The sequence below is a fragment of the Oncorhynchus masou genome, chromosome 15, assembly GCF_036934945.1.
Source record: "Oncorhynchus masou masou isolate Uvic2021 chromosome 15, UVic_Omas_1.1, whole genome shotgun sequence".
Lineage (NCBI taxonomy): Eukaryota > Metazoa > Chordata > Actinopteri > Salmoniformes > Salmonidae > Oncorhynchus > Oncorhynchus masou.
This window is the reverse complement of record NC_088226.1, coordinates 2,695,294-2,710,095: the sequence shown is the minus strand read 5'-3', so window position 1 is coordinate 2,710,095 and position 14,802 is coordinate 2,695,294. Positions and strand designations below refer to the sequence as shown.

At 43.8% G+C, this 14,802-nt stretch overlaps 2 protein-coding genes across 2 annotated transcripts; one reads left to right on the top strand and one right to left on the bottom strand.

Annotated features, from left to right (window-relative positions):
* Positions 1-2,445: 2,445 nt before the first annotated feature.
* On the bottom strand, positions 2,446-6,995 carry LOC135555316 (PAT complex subunit CCDC47). The gene is made up of 12 exons (XM_064987654.1): positions 6,886-6,995; positions 5,611-5,912; positions 5,392-5,484; positions 4,916-5,212; positions 4,764-4,829; positions 4,533-4,634; positions 4,295-4,405; positions 4,022-4,107; positions 3,797-3,855; positions 3,565-3,674; positions 3,246-3,413; positions 2,446-3,099 (listed from the first exon to the last, which is right to left on the bottom strand). Exons 2-12 carry the CDS (start codon positions 5,902-5,904, stop codon positions 3,019-3,021), a joined length of 1,467 nt encoding a protein of 488 aa, XP_064843726.1. The 5' UTR covers positions 5,905-5,912; positions 6,886-6,995; the 3' UTR covers positions 2,446-3,018.
* An 816-nt stretch (positions 6,996-7,811) lies between these two features.
* LOC135555314 (DDB1- and CUL4-associated factor 7-like) lies at positions 7,812-14,466 on the top strand. The gene is made up of 7 exons (XM_064987653.1): positions 7,812-8,406; positions 10,215-10,373; positions 10,585-10,696; positions 11,598-11,716; positions 12,509-12,718; positions 12,838-12,955; positions 13,057-14,466. The coding sequence occupies exons 1-7, from the start codon at positions 8,269-8,271 to the stop codon at positions 13,227-13,229; spliced, it is 1,029 nt and encodes a 342-aa protein (XP_064843725.1). The 5' UTR covers positions 7,812-8,268; the 3' UTR covers positions 13,230-14,466.
* The last annotated feature ends 336 nt before the right edge of the window (positions 14,467-14,802 follow it).

The following is a 14,802-nucleotide window of genomic DNA, read 5'->3' as shown; positions in this document are numbered from 1 at the left end:
CTAAAAATACATTACATTTTTTTCTGTTGGATGTGCCTACTACACACAGGTAGTTATACGATTTTAAAAACGATTCGTATGTGCCTTCTCTTGTCTATTACTACTTGTGGCGAATCTACGGATCAATGTATCAGATGTGGCCTTAGAGATAGCCATTCAACATAGTATAACTTGCAGGACATTGACACCGAAAAATGTATTATTTAATTATCTTCGTACCTTCAGTTTTGAACTTCTTTGCTTAGTTATATTATGCATACGGAGTACCAAAGAAGTTTCAAAAGAACTACTGCACAAGGAAACAATTCAGTGACAACACTGCCATCGTGTGGCCAAACATGACACCGCAGGGAAAGGAGACACATGATCACATACGTCACACAAGTAACAAGGGTTATGTTCAGAGCTGCGGGAAGTAGGGTTGCAGCATCACCTTAAACAAAAACATTACTCCTGTGTGAGCGGACAATAACAAAATATTCCTTGCAAAATATACATGACACAGTGCATTCAGAAAGTATTCAGAACGATTTACTTTTACCACATTTTGTTTCTCATAATACTCCATAATGACAAATCTAAAGCAGGTTTAGACATTTTTGCAAATTTATTACAAATAAAACACAACATTTACTTAAGTCATCAGACCCTTTACTCAGTACTTTGTTTAAGGCCTTTGGCAGCGATTACAGCATTGCGTCTTCTTGGGTATGACACTACAAGTTTGGCATAGATGTTAGGGTTCCAGTCTTGGCTCTGGATGGCCCACTCAAGGACATTCAGACTTGCCCCAAAGCCACTCCTGCATAGTCTTGGCTGTGTGCTTAGGGTCGTTGTCCTGTTTGAAGGTGAACCTTCGCCCCAGTCTGAGGTCCTGAGGCGCTCTGGAGCAGGTGTCATCAAGGATCTCTGTATTATGCTCCTTTCATCTTTCCCTCGATCCTGACTAGTCTCCCAGTCCCTGCCGCTCAAAAACATACCCACAACAGGATGCTGCCACCACCATGCTTCACCGTAGGGATGGTGCCAGGATTCTTCCAGACGTAATGCTAGGCATTCAGTGCAAAGAGTTCCATCTTAGTTTCATTAGACCAGAGAGTCTTGTTTCATGGTCTGACAGTCTTTAGGTGTCTTTTGGCAAAATTCAAGTGGGCTGTCATGTGCCTTTTACTGAGCAGTGGCTTCCGTCTCGCCACTCTACCATAAAGGCCTGATTGGTAGAGTGCTGCAGAGATGGTTGTCCTTCTGGGTTATTCCCCAATCTCCACATTGGAGCTTTGTCAGAGGGACCATCGGGGTCTTGGTCACCTCCCTGACCAAGGTCCTTCTCATGTGCATTTACCACAAGTGGACTCCAATCAAGTTGTAGAAACATTTCAAGGATGATCAATGGAAACAGGATGCACCTGAGCTAAATTTCGAGTCTCATAGCAAAGGGTCTGAATACTATTGTGTTAGTACATTTGTCAACATTTCTATAAACCTGTTTTCACTCTGTCATTCAGTGTGTAGATTGATGAGGATTTATTTATTTAATGCATTTTAGAATAAGGCTGCAACGTTACAAAATGTGGACAAAATCAAGGGGTCTGAATACTTTCCGAAAGGACTGTATGATGGGGTGCATTTCAGTTTGATGGTTGGTATTCTTTTTACATTACTTTTATGTCGGAGTAGGGTTTTTGTACATGTCCTGTATTGCCACATGAGCCTTTGACTTCAGTCATTTCTTCAGATTCGCGGGACCCTCGACCTCATAGGATCTGGTCCTGGTACACAAAGATGGCTCTGCCATCTCTAATATCTGTTTCTTGTTCACAAAGCTGAATGAGTTTGACGTGGGCCCCATTCCCCTCAAGGATGTGACCTTCGATTACCTCAATGACAACATCAAGGAACCCTTCCTGGCCAAGATGTAGTACAGTACATTATCAGTTGGCATCATTTGGCATTCAGCTCTCTGCATTGGTAACACATACTGTCCAATGCTGACCATCCTTGTGTCTGGGTGTGATAACTAGCTTTTCTGCTAAAAAATAAACAAGAACAGGCAGGAAGACATAGAAAATAGTGTATGAATTACTGCAGATTTTCTTCATTGACCTTGAAGCATCCCTAATTAAATTATCCTCAACATGACTTCCTAGGTGGGTTTTTGTTAAATCTTTGTACTAGGTCAGAAAAATTACAATACTTAATCCCCAATAAGAATCAAAATGCTGGCAGAAATGTTGGTTTCCAAAAAAGGCTACTGTACAGTATAGGAGACAAGGGAGTTGACATTAAGCCCACCAGGACAGCTTAGTTTGAACTCAGTAGCCTAGACAATCTCTCTGCGGACTCAATCTTTGGGTCAAATTTAGCGCTAGACTTACCGTCCCATTGGTCCATTTATAACCACAAGACACAACTCTACTAAAAAAAGACAGAAATGAGATTGTTCAATAGCTTCCAGTGCATTTTATTGTTTGCTTAGAAATTCACCAGACAGACATAGCTTGTAAGGACTGTCACTTAGATATAAATTAAAATTGGATACTTTGCATCTCGTCTTGTAGCATCCACAGTGTTAACTCAAACAGGCCTCACATGCCTTCATTCCTATTAAAATATGAGCACTTTATTTCCCACCAAGAGGTGCAACCCCCAATCCTTGTCGATTTGATTAATAAGCTCATTGAGCCGACTTGCTTTGAAAAGAGCAAAGACCTAGGCATAAGAAAAAGTCAAAACAGGAAAAAAACTGGCACAGGTCGTCATGGCGACAGACTTGATATGCAAAACTCCTGTCCCTCTCGCTTGTCACTAGCAGCTCACTCACAGCCAAGGAAAACCCCACTCTGATTGGACAAAGTGTTTCCATGAGAACAGAAACAGGGAACCTGCTTGACACACCCATGGAGAAGGGAATGTCTGTGTGAGCCTGTGAGCCAGAACTGGGCGCTGAAGTGAGAGAGATGGATGGAAGCAGTGGAAACCGTCTGAGCTGTGTGATTGAATCCCTGGAGCTGTCTGTCCTCACATGGCTTTGACTTTGATCTGCTTCATCTTCATCTGCTTCTTCTCAATCTTCTTCTGATCACGACGTTGAGCAGCCTCCTGGAAAAGGGGGAAACACCATAGACAGTTAGAGCAAGAGGTACAAAGAAGGCCAAGATGAACAGCGTGCTGTGTTCCCATGTGTAATGTTAAAGTGTGTAGCGTTCCAGTGTGTTATTCTGCTGGTGGGCTGTGGTGGAGCTGACCTCCAGGCGGCGCTGTCTCTCAGGATCCTCCTCGCTCATGATCCTCTCCTTCTCAGCCCTCTTCTTCTCCTCCCGTCGGGTCTGAGCAGCCTCCTGGCGCTGATTGTGGGTCTGCTTCAGGAAGTTCTCCTCCACACGGGCACGGTTCTTATCCGCCTTCTGTTTTCCCTGGGGGACAGACACAGGGAGAAAGAGGGGGAGCAAGGAGATGCAGTGATGGATGAAAGGAAGACTGTAGTTAAAAAATAAATAAAAAGTCTGTCAATAGGCCAGATTGAGGTGTACTAGGAGACTAGTGTAATTATCCTGCCATTCTCACCTCTCTGTTGAGGCGGAGCTTCTTGACCTTGTCGATGCTGTAGATGACCATGTTCATCAGGGGTAGCAGAGTGTCCATGTCTTTGGGAGATGTGTTCCCCATGCCAGGCACTACATGCACAAACACAGGAAAACATTTGTTAACATTTCATTCAGTCACAACGTATCAAGTATGGTGAATCGGCTGCATGCAAAGTGTTGGAAAGCATTTCAAGTGGAGACAATTGGCTCACCATTAAATGTAAACAGCAGCGTCTTCTTGGTCTCAGGCAGTTTTAAGGGCTGTCCATCCCTGAAACACAACAGGGTTGAGAAGGAAGCTTCAGGTAACAGAAACAGCTGTACATCATTTCATAAGAGGCTTTAATACAAGACCAGAGGTAGGGGTGGAGTAAGGACATTGGTGTGATATAGTTAATATGTTGTGGAAAAACTGACTTGCTTGCAAGTACACTTACTCTTGCACAACTTTTGTACCAGAAAATTGGTCAGAGAAATGGATGGACTCGATCTTGTCAGCATGGTTGGTGATATAATGAACCATCTGAAAGACAAAGACAGTGGAAGGGTGATTGAAAGAAAAGCAAGGGGTCTGTCAAATTGTAGCACACTGTTCTCTTCCAAGTCAAATTCTCCCACTACAAACAATAAGACACCACTCTGCAATAGCCTAGTGACAAAGTCCCCACTGTAGTGAGTAGGCCACAACAGAGGTCCCCTCCCTTGCTCACCTTGCTGTCCATTACACCATCCGTGACCTCACCCATCTCTGTCAGGATGGCCAGGAGCTCAGGAAGGCCGTACTTTGCCCCTGACTTGGGCTTGTCACTGCAGAACTCACTCTGGGGACAGACAGACACACAAACAAAGACAGGTCCATACATACACCCACGCAGCCTGAGGCTTATAGATGGTTAATAGTGTCTGGAAGGCTGAATGAATGTAGAGTGATGTTGTCCCGCCCCTCACCAAGTCCTGCATCTCCTTTTGCATCCGGGCCATGGCCTTTTTGGTGCCCACAGCAAACACAAACGTATCCATGTCCTCATCATTCAGAGTAACTTTGATTTGCTACAAAGAAAAAGAGACAGCAAGTCAGACAACAGAAAAGGTCTACCTTTAGGAAAGTATTTGTAAGCGCTGAGGTGAGTGACAATGTGACTGGTGATGTACATGTATGCAGGCATCATATGTACCCACCACTTGATCACAGACTGGCCTCATCATCCTGGCCAGTACATTCAGCAGGTCCTGCCTCTTCACAAACTGGAACAGACAAGAGAAAACATTGAAACAGCAGCTAGTTCTCACACAAACACTTTCTCTCTCTTACTCACACACACTGTAAATACCTTAAGCTGGATGAGCATGCCCTCACAACACACTCGACCTGAGCACCACAGGTTGTAGATGTGCTCATTCTCCTGGTTCAGCTTCCCGGTGCTCACTGCATCCTTACTGGTCCCATCGTCACCCACCAAGGCAAAGTTGCTCTCCAGGAGCTCTCGGTGGGAGTTGAACCAGGCTGTGGCCAGACGGCTGTTCTTGTTCTTGCCGATGATGTAGTTCATGATATAGGCCAGCAGGCCCGTCACCATAAGAATTTCCATGTAGTAGCTCTCCCAGCTGTTCTGAAGGTGGGCCGGCACCTGGAAGGGGAAAACGGACAGACTCATCACCTTGACAACCACAACATTAAGGATGTTTGATCTTGGCACTCACATTTAAGAGGGATTTTCTTCTTGGTTGTCAGAGTACAGTTTAAGAAATAGGTCTGTAATCAATGGCTTCCTAATGGTCACTAGTCTGGTGTTAACAGTGAACTTACTGTGTGGATGATCAGAGGGTCTTTAAGGGACTGGCTGGGCTTCTCCATGCCATCAAACTCGTCTGGATCATACTTGCTGTACATGTCTTGATCCTACAGCAATACAAAAATAAATATCAATTAGTTCTGGCACAAACCAAAAGCACAGTGCATGGGATAGTGTGCCAACTAAGTTGTCCCTGGTCATATGCAAGCTACCAGGCCACAGCAGCCCCTAACCTGTGTATCGGAATCCTCAAAGCCGTCCTCCTGTCCGTCTTCCTCCAGCTCCACTGTGGCCTCATCCTCATCGTCCTCAGCAGGCTGAGCAGGGGAGGCCCCACGGGGTGGAGGGGCCGTCTCTGGCTCGGCCGCAGTGTCCTCGCTCACATCCTCAAACTCAGCAAAGTCATTGTCGTCTGCAAAGTCTGCCAGGTCTTCCCCGTCGTCAAAGTCATCGTTGTAGCGTCCCCTGGAGACGGGCAGTGCCAGGAGAAGTAGCAGTGCGGGCAGCAAGAGGAGCACACTCCTCATGGTTGAAGCTGTGCCAGCACAGGCCGGAAAAGGAGAGGACAGTTGGGAGGAGAAGAGCAGGAGGAAGATAAGGAGGGAAAGGTCAATTCAGGTCAAACCAGGTGGGTTTGGAGGTGACAGAAGGTCAAATCAGCACGAGACAGAATGCCTCAGTCAGTCTTACACAGGCTGGCTGTCACAAAGATGTTTCCAACAAATACCTGCATTACTGCGAGTTGATTTAGTTACATGCCCAGGATAGTAACTTGTTTTTTTACAACACATATCTATAATTTCATGCCTCTTACATCCACTCCCACTGAAAAGGTCAACATCCAAGAGAGTGGTAGCTAGGTCTGGACACTGTCAAATGACCTAAATCAAAAAGGTGTCAGTCTGAACGCCATAGAATCTATTGATCAATCGGACTGGACACGGACTGTGGTTATTGGTAATGACCCAGTGACCCGATCATTCACAGGTCATCAATATTCTACAAATATATGGCTCGCGTTGCTTTCTTTATTGATACATCATTCTAGACACTGTAGTCCGATTATGCTAGTTAACTACCAGTTTAACCAAGCTACAAATTTCTTGCTTCGCATTCAGGTGAGCTAACTAACGTTAGCTGTCTGCTGCTAGCCAAATCCACTCTCTCACTCTGTTAGCTAGCTAGCTTGACTTGGAGTGGCTAGCTGAAATCATAGAACATTTCAGAATGCTAAGATTACAAAGTGCTAGTAAATATGCAACCACAGTTGACAATTTCTGGTTAACTAACTAACGTTCGTCTAGCTAGCTAGATAACTCAGTGATTAGCCAACCTGTCCCATCCCCCCCATCTCTTCCCATTCTCACCGAGCAAGCTAGCTAACGTTACCAACCAAGTTATTGCTACGCTATAGCTAATAAGTGGTTGACAATATAACAATAGCCGGATTTATCAAGTTGCATCAAACTAAAGCAAAACAACACATGTAACGTTTGCTGTATGAATACCTATGGAGGGTTAAAATATGTTCCTATAGAAAACGCTGAGGTCGTCGTTAGCTTAATTGTTCAATACAGTCCTCTTGACAGTAGATTATACCACAGAGTTTCTAAAAAAAAAAAAAAAACAGAGGAGCAACCTCGCGAGACTTCCTGGACCGCTTGCGAAACAGACCAGGCCGGGGGTTTGAGAAGTCAAATATTCTTCCTTGTTGATTTTCTCGAAATCTAAAGACACAGCCTAGATTCAAGCTTATGTTGTAAGTAGTTAAATATGTTATTACTCTAACCTTGTGAAAGTGACAAACTGACACTTTTTCATGTTCGTTAAAAACAACGTTATAGCGAAGAAGTGCCTTTGAGATGATGCTGAGCACATGCGCAGTTCGGCCGAGAGGTTACCCGTTGACGTTAAGCGAGCCGACGAACGTGGCCATGACACCGCCTACAAGTGTGATTAGGGGTTTCTATTGGATAATCAGTTTATGGTGCTTTCAAGACAACTGGGAACTCGGGGAAAAACGAGGTCAAATAATAACATCAGTGATCTTCAGGTCGGAAAGTCGGAGCGCTAGAAAGATGCCAGAGTTTCAGAATGAGAATTCCGAGTTGCATGACTGTTCAAAAGTAGTTTCCCAGTTGTATAGAGTTGATCAAATTGACGAATATATATATTTTTGTGCATTTTACCTCAGCCTAACTCCTTTCCTAACCTGCTGAGTAAATTACCCTAACCTGTTACGAAAAGTTAATTGTGACATAAACTATATCCCTTCCAGACAAAATCCCTAAACAGAGTCCACCACCCCTGTCACGCTGTTAAAATAGTAAAAAAAACATCTTTGCATATTTTCAGATTGGTATGATGATTTCCACACTTTAATTGATTGATTGTGGTCTATGAGCGTCACACCGCCGACATTTTCTTCGATGGGAGGAGAGTGATCCCCCACCCCTCTTTGTGGTTACAGCAGCAGTGTTGTTGAAGTCGGAGTCGGGTCAAAGCAACCAGGGGACTCAATTCGAAAAGCAGGCTCACTTACCCGGATCATCAAATTCGAGCGAATGGCAAATTCAGACTATTGTCCGTAAGCTAATGTGTGTCTCGAAGCTACATTTAAGCTTTAAGGTTGCCTTCGTTGTCCGACAGAAATAGCTATCACGCGGTACAACGCGCAACTAGCTAGCTAATGGCGTTAACTGGGCTAGTGTAGTATCCATAACTAACGGCTGTTTGCTAGCTAGCTGTCGTTTGACAGCCTTTGTCATTTGAACTGTTCAAATCTTCAATTCGGAAAGTCTAACGAGCCGTGGGGTATATTTTGTTCCAAGGAAACAGTTGTTTTGCTTTATATAGGTAAGGATTTGATATACGAACTCGTTTGATTAGCTATGTCGCTCCACGGTAAGCGAAAAGAGATCTACAAATACGAAGCGCCATGGACGGTGTATGCAATGAACTGGAGCGTTCGTCCCGACAAACGCTTTCGCCTGGCCCTTGGAAGTTTCGTTGAAGAATATAACAATAAGGTGAGTGAGAAGATGAACTGTATATTTGTGTTAACCAGTCCCAGTGTAGAATCAGAACGAATTAGTTGGGACTACCGTGAATCCCACAATGCTGTGAGGTGGGCCACCCAGAACAGATCTTCGTTATTAACAGAACCCAGAACAGATCTTCGCTTCTATGTTATAACAGTTAATCCCCAAAGAATGAACATGACCAAAAACTGAATAAAAACAGTATGACGTGTGTTTAAGCTCTGAGTAGTATGTTCTTTATTAAATAGTACAGTCGTGGCCAAAGGTTTTGAGAATGACATAAATATTAATTTCCACAAAGTTTGCTGCTTCAGTGTCTAGATATTTTTGTTACTTGTTACAATGGAATACTGAAGTATAATTACAAGCATTTCATAAGTGTCAAAGGCTTTTATTGACAATTACATGAAGTTGATGCAAAGAGTCAATATTTGCAGTGTTGACCCTTTTTCAAGACCTCTGCAATCCGCAGTGGCATGCTGTCAATTAAGTTCTGGGCCACATCCTGATTGATGGCAGCACATTCTTGTATAATCAATGCTTGGAGTTTGTCAGAATTTTGCGGGTTTTGTTTGTCCACCCACCTCTTGAGGATCAACCACAAGTTCTCAATGGGATTAAGGTCTGGGGAGTTTCCTGGCCATGGACCCAAAATATCAAAGTTTAGTTCCCCGAGCCACTTAGTTATCACTTTTGCCTTATGGCAAGGTGCTCCATCATGCTGGAAAAGGCATTGTTCATCACCAAACTGTTCCTGGATGGTTGGGAGAAGTTGCTCTCGGAGGATGTGTTGGTACCATTCTTTATTCATAGCTGTGTTCTTAGGCAAAATTGTGAGTGAGCCCACTCCCTTGGCTGAGAAGCAACCCCACACATGAATGGTCTCAGGATGCTTTACTGTTGGCCTGACACAGGACTGATTATAGCGCTCACCTTGTCTTCTCCGGACAAGCTTTTTTCCAGATGCCCCAAAAAATCAGAAAGGGTATTCATCAGAGAAAATGACCTTTTGCAGAATATCAGTCTGTCCATGATGTTTTTCCTGGAGAGAAGTGGCTTCTTTGCTGCCCTTCTTGACACCAGGCCATCCTCCAAATGTCTTCGCCTCACTGTGCGTGCAGATGCACTCACACCTGCCTGCTGTCATTCCTGAGCAAGGTCTGTACTGGTGGTGCCCCTTATCCCGCAGCTGAATCAACTTTGGTAGACGGTCCTGGAGCTTGCTGGACTTTCTTGGGCGCCCTGAAGCCTTCTGAACAACAATTGAACCACTCTCCTTGAAGTTCTTGATGATCCAATGGCAGATATAGGTGCATTCTTACTGGCAGCAATATCCTTGCCTGTGAAGCCCTTTTTGTGCAAAGCATTAATGACGGCATGCGTTTCCTTGCAGGTAAGCATGGTTGACAGAGGAAGAACAATGATTCCAAGCACCACCCACCTTTTGACGCTCAGTCAGCATGGCATAGGGATCTCCAGCCTTGTCCTCGTCAACACTCACACCTGTGTTAACGAGAGGATCACTGACATCATGTCAGCTGGTCCTTTTGTGGCAGGGCTGAAATGCAGTGGAAATGTTTTTGGGGGATTCAGTTCATTTATATGGCAAAGAGGGACTTTGCAATTAATTGCAATTCATCTGATCACTCTTCATAACATTCTGGAGTATAAGCAAATTGCCATTTTTCAAACTGAGGCAGCAGACTTTGTGAAATTTAATATTTGTGTCATTCTCAAAACTTTTGGCCACGACTGTATATCGAGCTGTTTCTGATTTAATTGTTGTTTCTCTTCAGGTGCAGATTGTGGGCCTGGAGGAGGAGAGTTCAGAGTTCATCTGCAGGAACACCTTTGACCACCCCTACCCCACCACCAAGATCATGTGGATCCCGGACAGCAAGGGTGTTTACCCAGACCTGCTTGCCACTAGCGGGGACTATCTGCGCATCTGGAGGGTATGCATGCACCCACAGCCTCCTTGATACTAAATCACTCGTAAACATAATAGATGTCGGGTTGGGCGCTCCTTGGCCTGCACCCTCTTCTAACTATTGTGTCCCTCTTGCAGCATCTGAAATTGCACTCTAGCTCAGTTACTTGCCCAGGAGGGACTCTTTTCTACGTAGTTGTATAGCATCTCATGGCTTGTTAACCCTTACCCCTTAGGTCAGTGAAACAGAGACGCGTTTGGAATGCTTGCTGAATAACAACAAGAACTCTGACTTCTGTGCCCCACTCACCTCGTTTGACTGGAATGAAGTGGATCCTAATCTACTGGGTAAGAGATGGGGCTGGCATATGCATTTAGTAGAGCTGGGACTATAAACCGAAAATGATTGACACCGACCAAATATCATGGACATTTTGCTGATCTCGTTCATTACAGCAAATAACCTATAGGTTCCCTAGTAGAGAAATGTGAAGTTTCAAATGAGATAAGTTTGCTAATGTGGGTGATTGTTAATACAACAATTGATAGCTACAATATTCAAAGTAGTAGATTTAAGAGTAATATAAAAAATAACTGTGGTGCACATTAATGTTATAAACTTGTCGTTCAAGTTATCGTGATAATTTATTCCTTTGAGTGTGACATGGAGGTTTGTCCATATTGCCCAGCTCTAGCATATAGTCTATTGGTTTGCTGTCAGTGTCTACAGCATGTGTGTCAGAGTAAGTAGCATATAACAGTTTAAATACAATCTCAAATAGCTGCCTGTCACTTTTAAAATCTGGGCATCGTCACATATTTCATCAAATAAATGCTGGGTCTAAATGAATTGTTTACAACTGTTACCATGGACACAGCTCTGATATTCCCACAGAATTACATTTTTTATTCTGTCAATGTTGCAAGCCATGGCGCCACCAAAAATAAAACACAGCATCAAATGAATGGTGCTAAAGCGTGAAATGGGGGGTGTGTGATAGGCAGTCTTTGCAGGTCTGATCTGCTATGCATTTGTTATTATAATGTTTATACAGGTCAAACTGGTAGTCTTTTCAACATTCTATTGAGCTGTGGCATAATGGAAATAGATGCCTGGGTATAGAAGAAGCCTGTCTCAAATGAGCGCTGGTTGTGTAGAGTGATTAATGCAAATAAACGTTGTTTTACAGTATGTCTTGTTTGGTGAGTGTCAGTGTTTTTAATCCGAGTTCTGATCTGTCCATTACAGGCACCTCCAGCATTGACACCACCTGTACTATCTGGGGGTTGGAGACTGGCCAAGTGCTGGGCAGAGTCAACCTCGTATCCGGCCACGTCAAGACCCAGCTCATTGCTCATGATAAAGAGGTGTGTGAGGGCTGAGGGGGAATATAAACCTTGCCTTGAAGTTTAGTTTTTTTGTATGAATGAGTAAAGGCTAGTTTCCGTGAGCAGGGGCTAGAACCTGTTCAGGGAGCAGAACCGAAAACCGGAAAATAATGACATTTTTTGAGGAACGGAATTGAGAACGAAACTATTCTCTAGTGTTCCGTAACAGAATCCTTCATTCCACATCTTGAGAACCGATTAATAATGTTATTTTTTGTTCAAAAAATATTCCTAATGTCTAATATTTAATTATGTAATTCAGTGAAGTTACGGCTCTAAAGGTATTCTAGTAATGGCCTAAACACATCCCAATTCACATGATGTTTAGCGCTTCAAACCAAGCCCCCTCCTTGTCCACCCCTCTCTCTCTCTCCCCACCCATGAAATTGTCTTATCCTGCGCCTGTACTTAAATGGCCAATTAAACATGTAAACAAATAGCTTACACATACACCGCAAGCTGCTCCATCCAAACTAATTTATGAAGCAAATTAATGAGCTAAATGTGAATACGGTTTATTTTACAGCCTAAACATTTTACCAAAAGGAGCAATATGAACCGTTATTTTTTGGGGGTTCCAACCAGTTCAGAATTTTATTATGCTGGTCGGATCACTGGAACAAAACAAATAGGGGCTCTGTTCAGAACAGAACGATTGGAAAATGATTTTGGTTCCAACACCTGGTCCTGAGGTCATGAAGTCTGAATGTGTGTCCGTGGGTATACCAGTGTAATAATTCTGTATGTTGGTGGTGTTCTCTGTGTCTGTAGGTGTATGACATCGCGTTCAGCCGCGCAGGCGGTGGTCGGGACATGTTTGCGTCGGTCGGAGCGGACGGCTCAGTACGCATGTTTGACCTGCGGCACCTAGAACACAGCACCATCATCTATGAAGATCCCCAGCACCACCCCCTACTGCGCCTCTGCTGGAACAAACAGGACCCCAACTACCTGGCCACCATGGCTATGGACGGCATGGAGGTCAGTCTATTTTACTGTCTCATTCCTCTTTCAATTTGGTATTGTCCATTCTCTCTTTGTTGCTCCCTCTCCTTATCCCTATCTAATATGTTCTCTCTCTCCTGTGCTGTGTGTCTCAGGTTGTGATTCTGGACGTGCGTGTTCCCTGCACGCCGGTGGCCCGCCTCAACAACCACCGGGCCTGTGTCAACGGCATCGCCTGGGCTCCCCACTCCTCCTGTCACATCTGCACTGCAGGTAAGGCACAAACAGCTTCTTCACCAGTTCACCTTTCCTCAGACCCCATTCTAAGTCTTCTCACCTTCTCCCTTCAGCGTAATAATAATGTTTTTCCTCAGCCGACGACCACCAGGCGCTGATATGGGACATCCAGCAGATGCCCAGGGCCATCGAGGACCCTATTCTGGCCTACACGGCCGAGGGGGAGATCAACAACGTCCAGTGGGCCTCCACCCAGCCTGACTGGATCGCCATCGGCTACAACAACTGCCTAGAGATCCTGCGGGTCTAAAGCCAACCTTCACCTCAGGTGTGGATGTGAAGGGGTGGAGGATGAGGACAATGTGTGGATTCAGAACTTGGACATGTTTTTCTGAGTGGAAGTAAATCTTGCAGGACTGCCTCAAACCATTACTCTGTCCTGGCTGATTGATGTACGTATGGGAGGCGGTGAGAACTTTGTCCCACTCCACAATGTCCTGATTTACTCTGTTTTTGATAGAACTAATCCCTGTGTCAAAAGGAGTATGTTGTCGTCTTTATTTATTGTTTTGGTAATCATCAGTGTCTGTACAGCGCCAAAATGCATCAGTGGGTTCAACAATTCTTGATGGTCAATTCATTATGGAGTGAAACAGCGCAGTTCCAACTGAAGACTGCCTCGAGTGTGTTTAACCTGTTTTAGCCAGCAATATGACATAACGACATATTTAGGGTCAGGAAACTAGATTTAAAATGACACTCACTGTCAGAAAATGTCATTTAGGGTCATCTGGGTGTCTTTCTGAACCGGTTTGAATCCAGTTGTAGACTTCTGAATTTGAAACCATAAGGCTAATTTTAAGGCCTCATAATTATTTTAAGTATTTTTTTACATGGTTTGCTGGTATCAGATCACTTCCATGATTATACTGTGAGCATCTGACATGTAGTGAAGTGACGTATTATGGTTCAATACCACAGGAAGTTGGTGGTACTTCAATTGGGGAGAACAGGCTCGTTCTAACGACAGAGTGGAATGGTATCAAATACATATAACACATGGTTTCCATGTGTTTGATGCCATTCCATTTGCTTCGTTCCAGCCATTATTGTGAGCTGTCCTCCCCTCAGCAGCCTCCTGTGTTCAACACACAGTTGCATGTCTCAGTTTGGATACTTTGCCATCAGCCCCTTTGGACTAGACCAGAACCTACCAAAAACAAGCTTCATAATGTTTTCTTCATTTTGAGTAGAGTTGTTTGGAACAACTGCAGTTCCTATTCAAGACTGTGTGAAACAAATACGTTTAGCCTAGTACTGAAGGAGAGTGAAACCTTTTTCTCATCTCGCTCTCCCTATCTTTTTATTGTTCTCTGTACTCCAAGGTCAACCCCCCTTTTTGCATGTTTGTACAAGGGGAAATGTACATTCTTATAAATATATGAACCAAGATATTGATAAGGCAAATCTACATGTAGTAGCTTTTTTTCATAAAAGTTTGTATTACCAAATATGCTCTAACTAATAAATATTCCTTCATGTGTTTATGTAGTTGTCAGTGTTAGTTGCATCACTGAATACACACTGATAGGTCAGGATGTCATGATTTATTTAGGTGGTCATAACATCACTTCAATGTGCAGATGGCAATGTATAGTTCTGTCAGTCCAATACAGCTGTTTTGATCTCAACATTAAATCATTTCTGGGTAACAGTTAAGTACCTTAGTGATTATTTTCAGTTAAACTGGTCAAAAAGAGCCATTTCTGTTATGTAGGGAAAAACTGTCTGGTTGGCATTTATTGTCATGAATGTTGCACTAGAGGCAGTTCTACAGAGTTGTCACTAGCTGCTGACAGCCACTTCGTCATAACGTCTAATTT